Source organism: Vidua chalybeata, chromosome 26 (assembly GCF_026979565.1).
Source record: "Vidua chalybeata isolate OUT-0048 chromosome 26, bVidCha1 merged haplotype, whole genome shotgun sequence".
Lineage (NCBI taxonomy): Eukaryota > Metazoa > Chordata > Aves > Passeriformes > Viduidae > Vidua > Vidua chalybeata.
Window position 1 is genome coordinate 5,973,269 of NC_071555.1, and position 19,965 is coordinate 5,993,233.

At 47.0% G+C, this 19,965-nt stretch overlaps 1 protein-coding gene across 10 annotated transcripts in view; it reads left to right on the forward strand.

Moving 5' to 3' along the window:
* TLK2 (tousled like kinase 2) overlaps positions 1–12,063 on the forward strand; it is a 55,354-nt gene extending 43,291 nt beyond the window's left edge. For all 10 annotated transcript variants that reach the window (XM_053965116.1, XM_053965117.1, XM_053965118.1 and 7 more), the window contains 9 exons: positions 1,063–1,160; positions 1,541–1,622; positions 3,284–3,375; positions 4,428–4,517; positions 4,996–5,165; positions 6,590–6,728; positions 7,817–7,928; positions 8,836–8,943; positions 9,420–12,063. In XM_053965116.1, the coding sequence (XP_053821091.1) occupies positions 1,063–1,160; positions 1,541–1,622; positions 3,284–3,375; positions 4,428–4,517; positions 4,996–5,165; positions 6,590–6,728; positions 7,817–7,928; positions 8,836–8,943; positions 9,420–9,593 (1,065 nt within the window). In that variant the 3' untranslated portion in view covers positions 9,594–12,063. The remainder of the gene's footprint in view (positions 1–1,062; positions 1,161–1,540; positions 1,623–3,283; positions 3,376–4,427; positions 4,518–4,995; positions 5,166–6,589; positions 6,729–7,816; positions 7,929–8,835; positions 8,944–9,419) is intronic.
* Positions 12,064–19,965: the final 7,902 nt, after the last annotated feature.

A 19,965-nucleotide genomic window follows, 5' to 3' on the forward strand; every position in this document is an offset into this window, starting at 1 on the left:
GCTTCATTAATGTGTCTGTACTCCTTGTTATTTTCTGTGGAAGGGAAAGTTACTGCACACCCAGAATCTGCTGGCAGTCTGCCCATTATGCTTTATTGACCTCTGAACAAAGAGAAGTGACACAGGCAGGAGAATGCTGCAGGCATGCTGGCTCTACAGCTCCCATATTGCTCCAGGGGATTAACTGCAGGTCCATCTATCCTGGTATAACAGTGCCACCCTGGAATGGAGGAATCCATTTGGAAATGGACCTTAATGGAAAATGAAGTCATGTGTTGGGATTGTGGCATTGTCTGAAGCTGTGCTTATCCTTCTCCACTTTTGGAAACTGGCTCATTCTTTATGTCTAAAAATAGAACCAGTTGGAAAGGGAAGGAGCAGAGTCACAAGACAGATGGGTAACAGTGTCCTCTGAGTCACATACACAAATTGTACTGCTCAGGGAGCATTTTTGAATTGAGGTTTGCAGCCCTGGCCACAGTGATGTGAACTCTCATGTCATTTTTGAGGGCACCAGAACTTCCAGCTAGACAAACAGAACTTCCACGTGGCATTGAGGAGCACTCTGACCTGTTTGAGCAGTTACCACTAGTAGAATATAATGTCATTGTCTCACACTTCCCATCCTGTCCAGATGCTGCCCCATCCCATGTGTCATCATGACATCCCTGCTCTTACTGCTGAGGGCTGTCTTCTTTCTCTTGTCCCACCAGAACTGAAATTCCTTCAAAAACAGCTGCATGGCACTTTTTCAGGGAAGGAGAAAGACCACAGCAACAAAGCTTCTTAATTACAGAAAATATTATAAACAAGGAGGTGTAAAGTTATGTCTCCTCCTGTCTGTGTAGGTGTGAACAGAACTGCTCAGTCAGTTTTCATTCCTGTTGCTCGTCACATGACTGCAAATTGACTCTGACCATCTCTCTGATCTCCCAGACAAGTTTTATGCCAATAACCTCTTCAGAAGTGGAATTTCATTTGTGTTTCCATAAATCCGGTGGAAACACTACCTGCAGTACCTTACAGAGTGTTGTGTTTTCCTTTTGGTTTTTCCTTGTGCAGGAAGAAGCTGAGATCCAGGCAGAGCTGGAACGGCTAGAGAGGGTTAGAAATCTGCACATCAGGGAATTGAAAAGGATACACAATGAAGATAATTCACAGTAAGCACATGGGATTCAGGGATAAGAACTTAAAGTTATTTTTTATGTGTCCTCTTCATAACGAGAAACAATCTTTTCATAATCTTTCACTTAATCCTTTTTTAAATTGATGTTATAACTCAATAGTCACTTGATTGTGGGGAGGTACAGGTATAGCTTGAAGTTCACGTAAGACAGGCTTCCACATGTATCAGGGCACCCTTAAATAGACTTCCATTGGTGCAGTGTGATCAAATAGCATCACATTTGTCAGTCATTAACACAATTACATTTCTCTGTCTGAAAGTGAAAACGTCATTTCTTAGCTGTGCGGTAGCTGTAATTTATTGTGCAGAGGAGATCATTATTTCTGTCTTCTTAAACTGTGTCTTTCTTACCAGATTTAAAGACCATCCAACGCTAAATGATAGATATTTGTTGCTACATCTTCTGGGTAGAGGTGGCTTCAGTGAAGTATATAAGGTAACTTGGAAGTGGTAATCTGGATCTGCAGGAAGCAGAGTTTTTACATTTGTTTTCTCAATGCTGTACAAGTTACGGAGGGAAGAAAGGAATACAAAGCTCATGGTGCATCTGGCTTGTATTAGACATCAGAGTTGAGATTTTCAGGTGCTGGCCTTGTCCTCAGGGGTCAAATTTCCTTCAAACATGTTTTAAAAAATGTTGCACCAAGTCTTCAATTTTTTGTTAGGACAGAGAAGCAAACCACTTGTTTCTTCAGATGCTGTGCACAGATACCTGCAGTGGCTAAGCCTTACTGAGATGGCACAGCAAGTCTGAACATGTCCATAAATAAGTGAAAATAGCTCCAATAATAAAAGCAAAGCCTGTACTTCCTAGGGGTATAAGGCTCTTGTGCCTCTCTTTCTTGTGCCTTCATTTTACCCTCTGCAATAGCAGGGGGCTCTGTGTGTGTGTGCAGTTTTGGGAATTCCTTAAAGCTGAGGATTCCTGGTGTCAGCACTCTTTAACAGCCAAGACCTGGGGTAGTTTGGTGCTTGTTACTTGACTATTAAACTTAGAGCTATTCCAGTTCTCAGTATTCCCCAGTTGTACTCAGAAGTTTGGAATTCATGTGGAATTTGGCTAGAATGGAAATAATTATGCCAGTGCAAATACTGGAAACTTCATAGTTTTATTGTTTTGATGCAGCACAACAATAGGAGCCTAAACTAAGGGCACGAGACTGCTCAGATGGGTGGGGAGGGGGGGAAGTTTGAGCTGTGTCTAAGTACTTTGAAGTGCTTTGCTGACTAAGCAGAAAGTTTTGGCTCCACAGATGAAAGCAAGAGGGCATGGATGTTTCCTACCTGCCTGCTCTTAAGAGCTGTAACTGTTATTAAAACAAAGAAGTGCTTAGCTTTTCCTCTTCAGGGTCTTGGCTAATCTATTAAGCATTAGGAATTAAGTAGACAACTTGAGATGAACACACATTATGCCTGTTTGCTTACCACAGCATTGTGTCCTGTCCTGGAAATCATTATATTATTGTTGCTACTCTTAGGCGAGGTAGAAGGTTTCTGAATTGCATTGTGAGTGCATTTTCAGAGGTCCATTCTTTAAGGACTGTTTAAATAATAAAGAAGTACAGGGAAGGATAAAGCACAAGATCACACAGCTCTGCTAAATTCTTGAATTCTCCAGCTTTTATATGTGCTGAAACATTATGCTCTAAGTTGGAGAGCTGAGCTACCAGTGAAACAAAGCATTGAAAAATCTTCTGTATTTTGGTGGTTGTTTTTTATTAACCCAAGTTTAGAAAATTAATTTTGGACTTAGGGAAATAATAGCAGGGTCTTTCCCAATATAAAAACTGTCAATATTTTGGTAATTTGGTCTTCCTAGTCTCTTTGTAACTCTGGTAGTAAAATGACAAAATCAATGCAGTGTGAGTTAGACCCTATGGGGAAGGTCAGATCAAAGTGCAGAATATTCAGTTGTTTTCAGAGTTGCTTGAATTCATTAGTGCAACTTATCAAATCAAAATGTGGGTTTGCTTTTCCCTCACTCTGTTTTAATGCTGATTTCCTGGGTGGAGATATTGGTTTGTTAGAGCTTGTCTGCTTTTGCAGTATTAACTTGAGCCTGTGATTCCTACTGATTTTCAGCTCTTCTCTCTGCAGGCATTTGATTTAACAGAACAGAGATATGTAGCTGTGAAAATACACCAGTTAAATAAAAACTGGAGGGATGAGAAGAAAGAAAACTATCACAAGTAAGTGAGTTTATAAAGTAGTGTAAAGTAAATGTTTCCCAATTCCTCCTGCATTTGGTTATCCGGTGCCTGTGAACAGGCTGCCAATTTTTTTCCTATCTTTGCTACGTTTCAAAAGGCGCTTTCTGTCCCAGTAACTACTTGCAAAAGTTCTGGTCAGATTAGAAATGTTTTAAATGTGTACGTAAGCACAGAAAGTTTTGTATAAGCCCTGTACCTCTGCATTTTAAAGCATCTGTGCTCTCTGAGGAAAGTGCTGAAGTGGCTTCTCTCTGAAATGTTCAAGCAGTTCCAAGGGAAATGGTTTTTCCTCCCCATCTTTCAGGTACACACCTGAGTTGTGCTCTCTGGAAGTTTCCCCCTTCCCTTTGTTTCCTAGAATAAGTGTTTGTAATTGTGGCTTTCCACTACCTGAAGGGAGCCTGCAAGAAAGATGAGAAGAGACTTATTTACCAAGGGCCTGGAGTGATGGGACAAGGGAGGAATGGCTTCAGCCTGACAGAGAGCAGGGTTAAATTAAATATTAGGAAGAAATAGTTTACTGGAAGCCTTTTGCTGTTGGTAGCTCTTGCTCCCTAATGCCATGGGTTAGATAACTGCAGAGTGACAGCCAAGCCTTCTCCATAGGATTTCCAAGATAAAGCTATGTTCTTAATTCCCCAACAAGTCACTAGGAAAAATGAAGCTGAATTTGAAGCTTGGAAATTAGGCTGTTAAGCATCATGGAATTCTTCTAGAACTTGCTGATTTTTGTATGCAGCTCTCTTGGATCTCTTAAGGATTTATGAGGCTGTTCTATTTTGGCAAGCAGTACCATTAATCAAGATGAGTTATTTTGTAGCATTGCCAGGGTTGGAGCTGCCCTGGGGTTTTGTGGTTTTCAAGAACTGTTCTGTGCAGTTCCTCCTTCACTTGATTTGTCTGAAGCTGTCTGAGGAACGTGCATGGGTTTGATTGAAGCTGGATGCTGTGTGGTATGTCTGGATTCACTATCTGGAGAAATTAGAATTAAGTCACTTGTATGACTAATGCTCAGACTTTGCTGTTTTCAGACATGCATGTAGAGAGTACAGAATTCACAAAGAACTGGATCACCCTCGAATAGTTAAACTATATGACTACTTCTCACTGGATACTGACTCGTAAGTTGTGTTGCTCTGTCCTTTCCCAGGGTTTGACCAGTTCACTAAAGGCAAAGTATTTAAAACTCTCCAGGAAAGTCCAGAAGGTGTCCACACCAATGTTAGACTTCACTGCAGAGATAGCCACGGTGTACTTCCAGCGTACACTGGTTTTCTAGAGACTCCAGCTCACAAACCAATGTGGTGTATTCTGTCAGATGTGGTACTTTACTGGTAACTCCTGCTCTTGGCCCTGGGCAAATGCCACAGCTGATAACAGCTTGCAGCCTCTAGGTGTTTAATGGGGGATCTCTAACCTTTGTACTGTTGAGCATTGAGGCCTGTGCTCCTGGTAGCTTACTTTTAGAAAGGGATTCAGAGGCTGAAGGACTCTTAATTTAATATATTGGCCAAATGGGTGAGTTACAGACAAGCAGTAACAAAGTGTTCTGGTTTCTATCAGGTGCCTTAATTGCAACAACTCCTGTTTTTCTTTCAGGTTTTGTACAGTGTTAGAATACTGTGAGGGGAATGATCTGGACTTCTACCTGAAACAGCACAAGCTAATGTCGGAGAAAGAGGCACGATCCATTATTATGCAGATTGTGAATGCTTTAAAATACTTAAATGAAATCAAACCTCCCATCATACACTATGACCTTAAACCAGGTATGTTGTGCTGACATGCTTAAGGATGCTAAGGAAATGTAATGGGTTGCAGATGTAATATGAGGCAGTTTGCTTTGTTCAGACAGCAAAAAGAAGACAGGGCTGTCTGGGAAAGCTAACTTGCAACAAGAAAAAAAAGAACATAAAATGCATAGAACCTTTGGAAAATGTGTAAAGGGTGTTGTCTGTCAGAATTGCAACATAAAAGAAGGAGGTGTAACATTTTCAAGAATGAGACCTTGAGTCACCAAGTGGCTGTGTTTTCTTAATGTCCTGCTTGTATTCTGCTGTTGAGAGCTTCTGTTATTGCTTCATAAAGGCTCCCACAATTACTGGTGTGCTTCATGTTCCCATTCTTTTGGCTTATTCTTTCTGTAATCATCTGGCTGAGAATTTGATGGCAGAAGCTAATTTTGAAATGTTTGTTTTTTCATGTTGTGTGTCAGCTCCCAAAGCTGAGGACGCACAGTCAGACTGCTCAGGTTTGCCTTTGAGTTAATTCAGTTACATCTGCCGGGGAGAAGATCCTCCCCAAATGGTGTTGTATATTTTCCTTCTACCACTGGGGCAGAGCCACAAGGGAGAAAATGGAAATGCTCCATTTTGGGATGATGCATATTGGCTACATAGCTTTTTTCCTAGTCCAGTAAATTCATCCATCTCTTTGGGCAGTTATCCCTGGCTTGTCTCCCTGTACTGGTGGCACCTCATCAGCTTTGTGTAACTGGTTTGTGATGTGGTTTGTTGCATCAGCATGAGGAATGTGTACGAGAGATGGTGCTGTTGCACTGGTTGTAGTGACCCCGTTTCCTCTCTGGCTGTTCCCAAGTTGTCTGAGCTCTGCCTGCAGCTGCCTAGAGCTGTGATTCATCCGCTGCCATCACACAGAGTTCTGCTATTTTATTGTAGGCTTGGAGAAAAACAGTGATGATCTGACTTCTTGATGGCTTTATGAAAGAGTCTTGCCTAAGCAGTCATTGTCCTTTTTGAGCTTAGAAAGTCACTGGGGAGCACTGTCAGGAAGGAGAGCTTGTGGCATGTTGAGAAGACAGGGCAAGTCAGAACTTCTGGGCATAATGAGTCATAACTGTGTATGTGTACTTCTCTCCTTAATCCTCCTTTTTGACCTGCCCTTCCAAGAAGACCTTTATGAGGGGTCAAAATAGCCTGGGCTTGAAGCTCATTTGGCTAACAGGGCTCAGGATCTGGAGGCTCCAAACAATATGAGGTCACTAGGTCATTCAAGATGAGCCAATAAGCTCTAGCACTTCGTTGTCCTCAAGTCTCTGAAGTTCAGGGTTTTGAGAGATAAAACATCTGGTGCAGCTCACTGTAGGTCTCTTGTCCTTGTGCAGTGCAGGGCTCAATGCAATTTTATTCTTGCTAAATGTGTATCCTAAGGGCTGTTTCCTTCCTCTGTCTAGGTAACATTCTTCTAGTCAATGGTACTGCATGTGGAGAGATAAAAATCACAGATTTTGGACTTTCCAAAATTATGGATGATGACAGCTACAACTCAGTTGATGGCATGGAGCTGACATCGCAGGGGGCTGGTACTTACTGGTAAGCAATGCCTGGGGCACTTGCAAGTTAAGATCAAGAACAGTTTATAAGCAGGTTTGGAAGTGTGTCAGCTCTGTGTGTGCTGCCATTAGCTGTGATAGCTTGACACACTGGAGGTTGGAGACCCTGCAAACTGCTTTTGTTGTCACACAGCTCTTTTTGAGGCTGGCAGCTTTTCACTGTTCAACAGGTCAGTGTTTGAAAACCAGCTTATATTCAAAAGACTGGTGAAAAGCTGCATATGCTGCTGAGATAGCAAGCTCTGGAGTGGGGCTTGGCTGCTCTTTCATAGTCCAGAGTGGCTCCATCTCGCATCTTAAGCAAGAATGAGGGAAATACTGTACCTATTTGGAAATTCAGGTGCATCAGGGAGATGAAAAGAGTATTCTTCTGAAATTAGGAGCTGAAGATCCATAGTTAGGTCTCGAAGAATATGAAAATCTCACAGTGTTGTCTATAGCCAGAGCTTCACTTGAATGTCATGTTTTCAGCAATTCTTTATCTTCTGTGCCAAGTGTCACTCTATCACCCTTGGCTGAGAGCAGGCCCTTGGTGAGTGCCACCAAATGTGACTCGTAGATGTCACCCAAGCTGCAAACTGTCACCATGGGCAACAGAAAATTTGTTGGGCCATTCTGTGTTGTACAGCTTTGTTTTGTTCCTAAAAATGAAACTAGCTGTACCCTGAGTGAAGCTGAGTGTCTTTAACTGGGGCATGGCATCTGGGGTTGTATTTCTAAAAACATGTATTTTGGCTGTATGCTTTTCATTGTGGAATTGTTGGCCAAGCCTTTTCAACAGCAAATATGAGTTCTGAAGATAAAAGAGAATGGGCTTGTTTTAGAGCTCTGGTGAAAAGAAACTGACTATGCTGACTAGCTCAGAACACGAGTGTCTGGAGAGTCCTTGGGATCACTGTTCCCAGAAGGATTAGGCACTAGTGATCTTGGCCCAGAGATGCACAGGAATGAAATGGGACTCTTGAATCCCAAGCCAGTATCTGATCATAGAATTTTCTGTTCTAAAGGAAATCATGGAAAATACTTGAAGCTGCTGCTCATAACTTCTTAACACTTCCTTCTAATCAGGTATTTGCCACCAGAATGTTTTGTGGTTGGGAAAGAACCTCCAAAGATTTCAAATAAAGTTGATGTCTGGTCAGTGGGAGTCATCTTCTATCAGTGTCTATATGGCAGAAAGGTAAGAAGGCGTTTAATTTCTTTTCTTAGTGGAGTTTCCCAAACCTTTTGGGAGGCAACCCAGGCTTCTGCTTCCTTCTCCACAGACTTAGAATGTGCTACCTTGTCTCCTTGCCATCAGTTTCAGGGCAGAGTGCCTGCTAATGGAAGTGGGGAGCATAGACTAGGCTGTGTTTTGCTCTACCCTTAGCATTTCCTTCAGAAAAGACATTCTGCAGAACATCTCTTTCCACCAGGCATGTTCCCACTGAGGCTGTTTTGGGCAGGACAGGTGTGTCATTTGTTGTCAGGTTTTTGGTCTGGTCTTGTCTGTGACACTTTCCATGCCCTGAGTCTTTGTTGGTTTTGATGGCTGCAAGTGCTTGGTGGGGGGGGATACAAATACCTACTTTAGAAGTTTTTAGGATGCCTTTTTTGGAAGGGAGAAGTGTGGATCAGGAAAAGGTGATTTGTCAGCTTTATGACAACAGGAAAGATAGGACAGAGAAAGGAAAGGATTCCATGGGTTCTTGTTTTCGGGAGTCCCTGGTAGCTAAGTGTTGTGAAAGCCAGGACTGACACATGTGCTGCTCAGTGCTATCATCAGACATGTGGAACCAGCCCAGCAGAGATGAGTGGGTGAATCTCTGCCAGCTCAAATCGATGACAAATGCTGTAACAGACCCACAAGGTCTGGATGCAGGTGAAGATCCCTGCTGGGCAAGCCAGACATGTTCCAGCTTGATCTCTTTAGTTCAGTTGAGCATGGTAGCAATGTGTCCTGGTCCTCTGGTATCTGCAGCACCTTCCCAGCAGTTGTGGCTGCTTGCCTGGAAAAATGCTGATATGAGGTGATGATAAACAGTAGAGCTATGGGGGTTTTATGCCTGTCACCATCCTTTAACAACTGTTTTTCTTTCTTTTGGTAGCCCTTCGGTCACAACCAGTCACAACAGGATATTTTGCAGGAGAACACAATTCTGAAAGCTACTGAGGTGCAGTTCCCTCCAAAGCCAGTAGTCACACCAGAAGCAAAGGTAAATCTGCTTGAGGGTCAGGCAGCACAGGCAGTTCCAGCCTCCTGATTTTCATAAAACCATCAGGACTCCTGTGTTTAATGCTCACCTATCACACAGTCATCAGTGGCGTTGCATGTCCCATCCTTGGAGGTGTTCAAGGCCAGACTGGATGGAGCTCTGAGCAGCCTGGTCTACTGAAAAGGTGTCCCTGCTCATGGCAGGGAGGTTGGAATGACATGAGCTATAAGGTCCTTCCAATCCAAACCATTCTGTGATTCTGTGATTACTGCAGCTGTCAGGCTGAGCATTGAACACTGGGTGCCTCTGCCCATGATTCTCCTAGTACAAGATGAGCTTTAGTGCAAGAGCTGGGCTGTGTCTAGGGAAGGAATTTCAGCACTGGGGTTGTCACGTTGGCCCCACTCCCAAAGAGTCAAAAGCTTCCTGTTTCTGTCATAAAAACTAATTCTTGCTTTGGCTTTGGGTTGCTGCAGGCATTCATCAGGCGGTGTCTGGCCTATCGCAAGGAGGACCGGATAGATGTCCAGCAGCTGGCCTGTGACCCCTACTTGCTGCCTCACATCCGCAAATCTGTATCCACAAGCAGCCCAGCTGGAGCTGCAATTGCATCAACCTCTGGATCATCCAATAACAGCTCTTCAAACTGAGACAGAGTAATAGGCCAAAAACTGCTTGAGAAACCGGCAAAAAGACTTTCAGAAACACCTTTGGAACAGAGGAATCCGCAAGGGTCTCAAGAAACCTGTACCAGGTGCTTTTTTTCTCTTGCTTTTTTCCATCCATAGAGCATGAAAACATCAACTCTCATCAAGAAAGCCTTCAGCATCTAGGCCAAGCCATGTGGATAGGAGATGGCTTAAGGTTTATCCAGTCAGTGACCGCAAAAGGGTGGCTGCTCTGAGCAAGGAGGGGAAACTCAAGAAAATATACAAAAAGACATGGTTCCATGTACTGTGAACTTCTGAACATGCAGACTTGGGGAATCCAGGACGCCGTGTGTGCTTCATATGAAGAATGTGGACTTGGAAAAAAGACTGGGCTAGTCCAGTGTTGATATTTAAACGTTGTTCTTTTTCTTTTAATAAAGTTTAGGTAACATCTCCTTGAAAAGCTCGAAGCACCAAGGTTCAGCTGGGGATGGTATATGACTCTTTGCCCTTTGGAGGGGAAAAAAGTTGATCCTGCCTGTTCATGGCACTAGAGTTAGTGTTTTACCCCTAATTAATTTCAATTTTTTAAAAATAACAATTTTTTGGAAGAAGACAGTTTTCTGGTCTCAGTGAAACCCGTATTAGCAGGTTTGTGGCAGTGTCCATTCTGCAGCTGGTGCAGCTTTCTGCTCCTCTGGGATGGCCTCTTAGGAATGATTCACGTTCTCAGGAGGGTGGTGAAGCCCTGGGAGAACAGGCCTGTGTCATTCTGTGACTAGAGTGGATCACAGCTCAGGCTGCCACAAGGTCTCAGCTGCTGCTTCATCGCTTTCACAACGGTTGCACCATTTTAATGTGTTGAAGCGCTGTTGTTTTTGCAGACCCAGTCCATCATGGTCATACTGAGCTCTCCACACTTGTGAGCCTGATCTTGGGTGGCAGGCAGAGAGCAGGCGGGGATTGAAGCACAGCTCAGGTGTCACAGGTGTGATCTGTGCCCACACAGCTCTCTACTGATCTTGTTCATGTTAGAGTGTTCTGAAGCTGAAGCCTTGTCTGCTCCTGTATGTTGGGTGACTTGGCAGCAAAGCTTCCTCTCTCCCTTAACAAATTTCAAACTTGCTGACTCGTGAAACTTGCTGCCATCACTGCATCTGATTTCAGATGGCAGAGAATGAATGTTCTGGAAAGGAGCAAACACCCTAATTATTGTCTCCCTCCTATAATCTGCGTGGAGGGGTCTTGTACCTTCAGCTGGATCTGCCTGCTGTGAAATGGGAGCCTCCCACTCTGCTTCCTTTTCCCTCCCAATTAGAAGGAAAACTGAAAACACAAAAAGCGCAGCAATTGAACATGTGGCAGCCAGGTTGGAGTGCTCCTAACATGTGGCAGGAGTTCTTAGCCAGAAATATTTAAAGATGCAGTGTCGAGGAGCAGGGTTTGTCCCGGGGGGGAGACGAGCCCTGCACAACTGCAATTCAGGATGGTGTTTGAAAAACAAACCACCCTGTGCACACTTCCCAGCCCAGTCCCTGGACTAGTGTGGGCTGGGGGATCCTTTGTGGGACATGTCCAGGATTGTACCGACAGCTGTGGCAGCCTGTGGGCTGTTTGGGTGGCTCTGTTACCCCACTGGCATCTCCTGGCAAGTGCTGTTCTCCATCATGCACTCAGAACTGCCACTTGTCTGCCTTACTGTAAGCCATCATCTGCAAATAACTGTGCTTAAACCTGATCAGGAACTTGTTAACTGAGAAATGGAGCAGTCTGTTGGAATTAAGCAACAGGCCAGGAAAGTGGAGAACTCTGCTGCTTTGATTTTTCTTACTATTTTTGTAGTGACTCTTGGGCTTTTAATTGGATTTACTCCCTTGCAGCTGCATTTAGGATGGTGTCTAAACTGCTGTAGTGTTTTATACAAAGGACAGAAATACTGCATCTTTAAATCCTCAGCCATCCTCTCTTAGCCCTTTCCATGCCTGCTGCCAGAAGTTAATTGTCCAGCAAGGAGCTTCAACATGTTTATTCAGCCTCTGTCAGAAGAAATCAGGGTTGGTGCTTCATCCTATTTGCCAAAACCGGTGATTTGGTATCTCCACATCAGGGAGAATTCTAAAAGGGTTTTTTTTCTCTCCTGGTCCCATTGTTTCTTGGCCATCCAGTGTGTGCATCTCTGTGGGTGTGATTAGTTTTGTGTCAAAAGCATTTATTCCTGCTGTGCAACACCCATTCAGGGCCAGGGGACAGTGAGGCTTTTTGGGGCTGATAGCAGGGAAGAACCCTGATAGAATTCTGGCTGCAACACTTCCCTTGTTAAGATGGGTTTCACTTCCAATAGCAGACCCTATTGCCACACTGTTCATTTACTTAAAGTGTATGAAGAATTTGTAACTTAAACCAGGCCAGACTGTTTTGGCTCTACCCAACAGATGAGATATGGATATTAAAATAAGTTTTAAGAAACTGATTTGCTTGGCTTTTACTGTTTTTCTGCTCTTGGCACTGGCATGAGTTCTCTTGCAGTGGCTGCACAGAGATGACACAAGAAGGATGAGGAAGGATGGAGGAAGGGTGTATTCCATAGCTCAGAGCAGTGAGATCTCTGCATCAGAGGGGGAGTTGCTGAAAATTTCTGAGTCACTTAATTACTGGTATTGATCTTGTCCTGGAACATAAATTAGAAAGCTGAGATGGAATTGTCCCTCATTTCCTGTAGAATAGCAGCTGCCTTTTAGAGGCCATATATTTTGAGGACATAAAAAAACACCACCTTTTCTGTTGCTGAAAATCTGTGGGTCACAGCCTTCTTCCACTCCCCTGCCCACAGACACCCAAGTGTCCCCTCCCAGTCACCCACAATAACTACCCTGAGCAGTGATGAAACTCAGCTCCTTTAATTTCTTGGGGCTGGGCTTTGTCAACTTTACAAAAATAGACAACAGAAAATTAAAAAGGACGGTGGCAGCTGAAGATGTTGAGTCAGTTTGTATCTGGAGTGGGGAGTGCTGGGGTCCTTGGCATATCCAGCTCCTCCACAGGCATCCCCCAGGAGCCAGGGCCGTACCTGCCTCCAGAGCTGCTCCCTCAGATGAACAGTCACCAGGTCCCAGGTTACTCTGCAAACCTGACCTGACCTTCACTGTGCCTGAAGTCAAACTCAGTGAGTGCCAGTGAAACCAAACACTGAGTGAGCTTGACTCCCTCCCTGCTGCTGCAATTGATCATCTCCAGCCCCCTGTTCCAGTTCAGGTGATGTGACACAGATTTGGGCCAGGAGAGGCAGCAATGGTGCTTCAGTAGCATCAGCAACATCATCATTGTCCTGCAGTGGGTAGGCAGGTGCCCACACGTGCAGGGACGTGTTCGGGGGACACACCTTGACGCCTGCAGGATCAAGATTCACCAAGGGGCTGCCTCACTGGATGTTTTGCCTCCTACATTCACAGTTGGGAATGTTACAAGTAAAAATTAATCGAGCCAAATTTAATATTTAATAAAAATAGATTTCTATTACATGACCGAAATTCGGTCCAAGATGTCCACAATCCAGTCAAAAAGGGTCAGTGCCAAGCCTGGGTATCAGCGCTGGGTGAGACACAGATCTGACCGCTACAGCAGAGAGTCCCCTATGTTTCACGGTTTTTATGCGGTCTATTCTGCCCGAGGCAGAGTCCCCTTTCGTCCTTTCAGAGCTTCACATATTCATGTGTTTCCCGGAATCCGGTATTGAGATGTATCTCACCGATGGCTCCGGCTACCTCAGTCTTAGATATTTAATTCATCATCCGGGCAGTTCTTTGTTCCTCCTTGGATCACCTTGGGGAACAACCCTTCTCTGGGCTGGCCACATTCATTGGTTTGTAAATGAGGTTCTCCTTCCATTTGTCCAGGTGGTTTCGACACTGTGATGCAATCCCCGACACTGACTTTGTGCGCTTAAAAATCTTTTATAAGAGTGTTTCTTACCAATATATATATATGATATATATAACATTTTTATATGCACGAATTATCCCATATACACATAACAGGAGTCATGCTATAAATGAGCTTCCCTCTACTAAATCGGCCAGTCCCAGTATATTTTGTGACTTGGCAAACCCGCAGTGTGAGCTTTGCAACCGCTGCCACTGTCTGCCTGGGGTCTGCTGCTGGAGGATGCTGTTTTATGGGTGCTGCACAAGTTTGGCTCAAGCAGTCTTAAACTAAACCTTCATACTCACAGCTTGGAGGAGAACAGGAGACTGGAGTGTGTTGGAGCATAAGTTAGGCACAACCCTGACTCCTACCGAGCCTGGACCTAACCTTTGCTACCACATGCTGGTGCATCTTTGCACAGAGACACTGATTTTTCCACAGCTGCACATGGCTCTCCTGTGGTCCCTGCTTCTCCCTGACCCCAGTGCTGCCCTCAGGGCAGCTGGGTGCCCCCCTGGACATTACCCTGGGTGGGGGCAAAAGGCCAAATAAACGCAGAGCAGCTCAGCCTCCCCTTGCTGCATTCACACCCAGGAGCAGGCTCTTGGCCACAAGGACACTATTGTCTGTTCTGGGAGCAGGCCTGAGACACACTCCCATCCCATGCTTTAGCTGCATGGGGCTGTGAAGGCCAGGAGAAGCTGCTGGCATGTGCAGATGGTGGGCAGCTGCATGCTACCACCAGCTTGTCCCAGATTGAGAAGCAAGATGTATTCATTTGCCATCTGAATAGCAGTTGTCTTGTGTTATGTGGGCAGTTTTTCCTTATCTTTTCCACAATCAATCCTCCCTCCGGGGAGACATCTGCTGATAATGGGCCATTGAATGTCACTGCCTGACTGATAAGAACTGTAACATCCCATTGTGAGATGCTCCGCCCAGAGGGAGGAGCCAAGCATTCCTACCTGCGTATACAGTCTTGAGTTTCTGGCCCACGAGCACAGCTTTTTCTGTGCTGGATTTTCCCAGAGGAACAGCTGTCTCTTCCACCGCCTCTTCAGAGGAAGACTACACCCTTTCTCCAGGATCATTGCTCCAACAGAACCACACCTGACACTCCAGGAGGACTGCAGCCACAATTCCAATTGGACTACTACCAACAACCTGACCAACAGGGTGTCAGGTTGTATTCTGACTCTGTCAGTGTTGTTTTGGTTCACTGCATTGTTTATTTTATCTTTTTATTTTCTTCCCTAATAAAGAACTGTTATTCCTGCTCCCATATTTTTGCCTGAGACCCCCCCCACCACCAAATTTCAATTTTATAACAATTTGGAGGGAAGGGGGTCTACATTTTTCCGTTTCAGGGGAGGTTCCTGCCTTTCTTAGCAGACACCTGTCTTTCCAAACCAAGACACAGCTCCGTGTGCTCTTCCCTGCTCCTCTGTGCTCCCTCTGTACATCTCCTCCTGGGATGGGTTACTGTAGTCTTTTTTCTCCCTCCACCTTCAGGTGCGGCTTGTGTTTCACTCACTGTGTTGCTACTCATTTCCAAACACATTCAGTGAATGGGTGGCTGAAGTGCTTCAAGCTGATTCAGAAAAGCCTGAAAATAGAGGTTATCCACCATCTGCCCCGCTAGTGTGGGATGAGCCTCACCAGCCCCCAGGCAGCCCTGGCCAGGAGCTGCTTTGTCATCCTCCCTGCTTGGGCTGTAGGGATAGTGCAGAGCAGTGCAATGGTCCAAATGGAGTTAAAATACAGGGATAGAGGTAAAACCACAGGAATTAAGATTAAAATGCAGGGATGCTGCAAGCAGCATCAGGATGAAGACAGGGAGGTTTAGCCTCATGTTCAGGCCAGATCTCCGATTCTCACCTGGGCTGCCCAGGGGAACACCATCAGCAAAGTTATACAGTGATTGGCTCAGCTTTGCATTCAGGGGAAGAAAAAAAATCCAGAGCTCTGTTCAGCCCTGTCCTCTCCCGACTGAAGGCTCTGGCTGCGTAGGAACCATGAACACGCACTGCCCTGTCGGCAAACGCCCTGCTCTTGGCTCAGCTTCACACCAGGATCAGGACTCCAAACCTGCTTTGTTCAGCACTGGCTCATCCCATCTCTCACTAATCCTGAAAATCCGCACACTCACACCCAAACCCAGGAGAGTGGCTGGGATTGATGCCAAAACACCTCCAGGCTAAAGGAACTGGTGAGGGATGGAAGTGGAAGGGAACATGCCTGTGGCTATGAGGTAAGGCAGTGGCAGAGGTGGAAATGAAGCACTCGGAGCCAACTGGACCATGCTGCTCTTGCTGGAAAGGGCCAGAGAAGAGGGTGAGATCTCTGCTCTGTGGTCCCATACCCACTTCTGGCAGGAGGAAGATGCTATTCAGGATATGCTGTCCTCCACTACTCTCCAGCTGCTTTCCCTCCCCACTCTGCAGCCCAGTTCTGCCGATTTGCTCTTGAATCATGCAGAGCAAGTGTTTTTCTAAAAGAAAAAATTCTTGTAAATGGCTGGAATTCTCTCTCTGCCCCTTTCCAGGAGCCCTCCAGGGGAGGCCAGGCAGGAAGGAGAGGCAACAGGCTCAGAAGGCAGCACTTTTCCTTGGGCAGCCCCCAGCCTTGTCTCGCCCCCGCAGCGGAAGGCCAGGATCTCGGCGCTGGTCTTCACAAGGCTGGAGCGCCCTGAAATTCCTCATGGCAGCTCCAAGTGAGCACATCTGGTTTTAATAAATTATTTGCAGCTTGAACTTGTCTGACTTTTCAGGGCTGCAGAAGACAGAGCAGCAAAGAGGTCTGAGAGCTGCCGTGTGGGGCGCCCACAAAGGGACCTCCTTTGCTGTGCTGGGGAGACAGCAACTTTGGGAAGGAGGTCGGGGGGAATGAGGCTGACCAAGCACGTTAAGGGACCTTGGCAAAGCCCCATCTGCTTCTTGCAAGAGCCAAAGGGACGGCTGGGCTGGAGGCAGGGGAAGGGCCCTTCATTTTGGCCAGGATCCCTCTACTCGCAGCTGAGTGTTGAGGGGGCTGATCCCAAACATTGTATTTCAGCTCCTGGGGGAGGAGCATGGGACACAAACAGGAGGTGCTTCCTGACCCTCCCTGCTTGGTGGAGCCTCAGCCACCAGCGCCGAGAGCACTGTTGCGGTGTTGAACCATAATGAGAAAACCAAACCCTCAGGAGCATCAGTATGGGGCCCCAATGACAACCAACATGCCTGGGTCTGTGCAGGAGCTGAGCCTCTGCATGGTGTCTCCAGGCTTCTCCCCAAAGGGAAGGGTGCAAATGCAAAGCTTGGGGATGAGTCCCTTGCTATACCCCCATGGGATTCCCCACCAAACCTCACATCCCAGCAAGAGGATACCAATCACCCTCACTGCCTGCGGTGCAAAGCCTGGAGCTGGGAGAGGGAGCTGGACTGGCTGTTCCTGCCTGTCTCCAACAGAGAGAGCAACGTGGCCATTCCCTGCTGCTGCTGCTGCCGGCATAAGGGAGAAGGAGCCAGCAGACGCCAAGACAGCCTCTTCCCCAAGCAGTGACCTCAGTGCACAGCGCCTGCCAGGTGGGTGTTGATCTTGGCCTAACCAGTCCTATTTGGGGCCAGAATGAGGCCAAGGCAATGCTGAGCTCTTGGCAGAAGCTGGCAGGTACCGCGGGTCCCCAGCAAAGCAAAGCCCCTGACACCAGAGTCCCTCTAACAGCAGCTGCCCACAGGCAGGGCTTTGCTCTCCTGGAGGCCTCAGTCCCATAGAGAGCTATGGGCTGGGGGGAACACCCTTGGAAGAGTGCAGCAGAGCAGGATATGCTGCCTCCCTGGTCATATAATAAATAGACCCTTAGAACCTGCCAGTCCTCAGACGTGGCCAGACCCTTCCTTCAGAAAATTCTGAAGGCTATAGATGCTGTCCACAGGTCCCCAAATCATTTCCTCTAATGCCTCTGGCATAAGCAAACACCAAACGTGCCCCATGACAGCCCCAAACTTAGTAAGTCATGGGGTGCCTCACTGCCACTGAGCACCCCAGCTCCAAATCTGAGGTTTCTCCCCCACGCCATGTTGGTGACATATTTTGCAACTTGCTGAGCATCCTGACTGACCTGCTTTCTCTCAAGTGTTCCTGACCAGGTCAGACCTTCAGCCAAAGGCAGGCAAGTGGCTTGGATCTATCTCCAGAAATGTTTTTCAAACCTTCTCCAGGATGACTTTCACTCGAGCCAATGCTGTTTCACCCCATCCCACTGCAGTCCCGGCACTGTGACCACTCCCTACATGGGATATTGCTTTGGCCAAAACCCAGAATTTATTTTTCCAATTAAATGACAAGATACAGATGCTTCAGCTATGGGAATCAGCTACTGACACTGAATATCCCAAGTTCTGGGTAATCCTGGGATAAGCCCATTGCTCCAAATCAATCTTCTGAGGCAAGGAGCTCTCCTGAGATTGTGTCCAGAGGTGCAGTTGGCCATCTCCTGTATGTAGCCATGTCCCCTTGTCCTTGCCTGGCAGCAACTCATTAGGGCCAGAGGGGTCAGTCAGCCTGGAAATATCCCAAGGGAAAAACACATTTCCTCCTGATCGACTCTGCTGAGTATCAACTCAACTGGTACTAAACTGGATTAGGAAGAGAGTAGGTAAGGAGCTGTTGGCCTGTGTTGAAGAAATTAATTAAGAAGTGCTAATTATCTGCCAATCACATGCAGCATAGGGGCCTCCAAGTCACAGGATGAACCAGGCCAGGAATTGGCAATGCTCCGTGGAATCCAAAGCCTTTTGACTCTGCTATGTTCCTTCTTTCTGATGGGTTCAACTTCCTTGAAAGGGATATCAGGTTTGTCCAGGATGTGTGGAGGGTCCCACTCATGGGACTTCACAGTCTCATCATCTCCAGCCACTGGTGTCTCAGTGGGTGGCATCGCCCTGGAGTGGTCTCCAAGTTTTTGGGATAGGAGAGAGGATCTGGATGATTCCTTCCTCTCCTCTGGGCTTGTTTCCTGTGGCAGCCATGGGGGCCAGCAAGGCCTTTCTCTCAGTGCTGCTGCAATTAAAAAATAATCCCTGCTTTAGAAAAACCAACAGCCCGGATGCTGATGTGCTTAATTAGCCCCTCCAGAGGGTTTGCATCCCCAAAGCCCATCCTGGCACCAGCCTGGAGGTCCTTCCTGCCTCACTGGGAAACAACTGATTCCTTCATTTTTTGACGAACAGCCAAACCATGGCTGGCTCACACCCATTTCTCAGCCACTCAGGGATTTGTGCCATCTTGGGGTCAGATCCTGCTCCCTGCTCAAGCAAGCTCTGCCATCAGCCTGGGCTCCTCAAAAGCATCATCTCCCCTGAATCTGTATGGCACAGCCCGTGTCAAGAACTGACTGATGCTCCCTACACTGCTCAAATCCCAGGAGAGTTTGAGGAGGTGAGGCTTCTACACCCTTAGGGATAGTCCCATAAGAATGGGCACCATGAGCATCACCTAAATGCACCAAATGGATGTAAAAAGCCAGGAATATACCAACTTCCAGTGTTTTCCATGTATACTGCCTTCTTTGGGTGGCTTTTGTGGCCATGGGCAGCCCTGCTAGAGTTGAGGTGTGAAAAGAAAAGTTTAAAAGTTCTTTAAAAGTTTTTAAAAGCCTTTTATGTTCAGCTCCTGGATGTGGGATATACCTACATCGGATATTGTGGATGTTCTTTGTCTCATGCCCTAAGCAGAGCACCAGAAGCTGGAGAGCTGCACCAGCACCCTGTGGTTGCAGGCACTGGGCTTGTGGTGGGAAGTGCAGTGAGCCGTGTCCAACTTCAACATCCACAGCTGGATTGGGAGCTGCCTAGCTCTATGCCACAGGGATGGATGGAGGAGGATCCAGCTGGGCTGGCTGTGCTTGGAATGAGATAACTGCCCGGCACCCAGAGGTGCAAGCGACGATATGTGGTCGGAATTCAAGGCAGACCTTGGCTGCTCTCCCCGGCGAGGTGGGGTCCCACGCTGAGGACCCACAGCGGGACCGGCGGCACCGCGGGCATCTCCCCCACACCCTCCGCCCCGTACCGGGGCATTGCGACCACTCGGGGTGTGAAGAGGGCTGCGTGGGTACCCTGCTGGGGGAGCCAGCCATCCCTGGACGTCTGCAGGTATGCCCTGGCCAGGCTGGGCTTCGTTTTTGCCACTCCCCCGCTTCATTCCCGGACCCCCCGCCCCAGCGATGCGCTGCAGCGGGCGGAGCCCCCCCGGGTTCGGGCCGCGCCCCGCTCTATCACCGCCGCTGGGCCGGGCCCCGGTCTGCTGACGCAGTGTCTGAGCCCGGCGCGCACGCTTCGTGTTTTTTCTTATTTTATTTTGTAACATTTCCCCCCCCCCGCTTCTTTCCCTCCCTTTCCCGCTCGCGTCCCTCCTCCTCCTCCTCCTCCTCCTCCTCCTCCTCCTTCTCCCCTCACCCCCCTCCCCG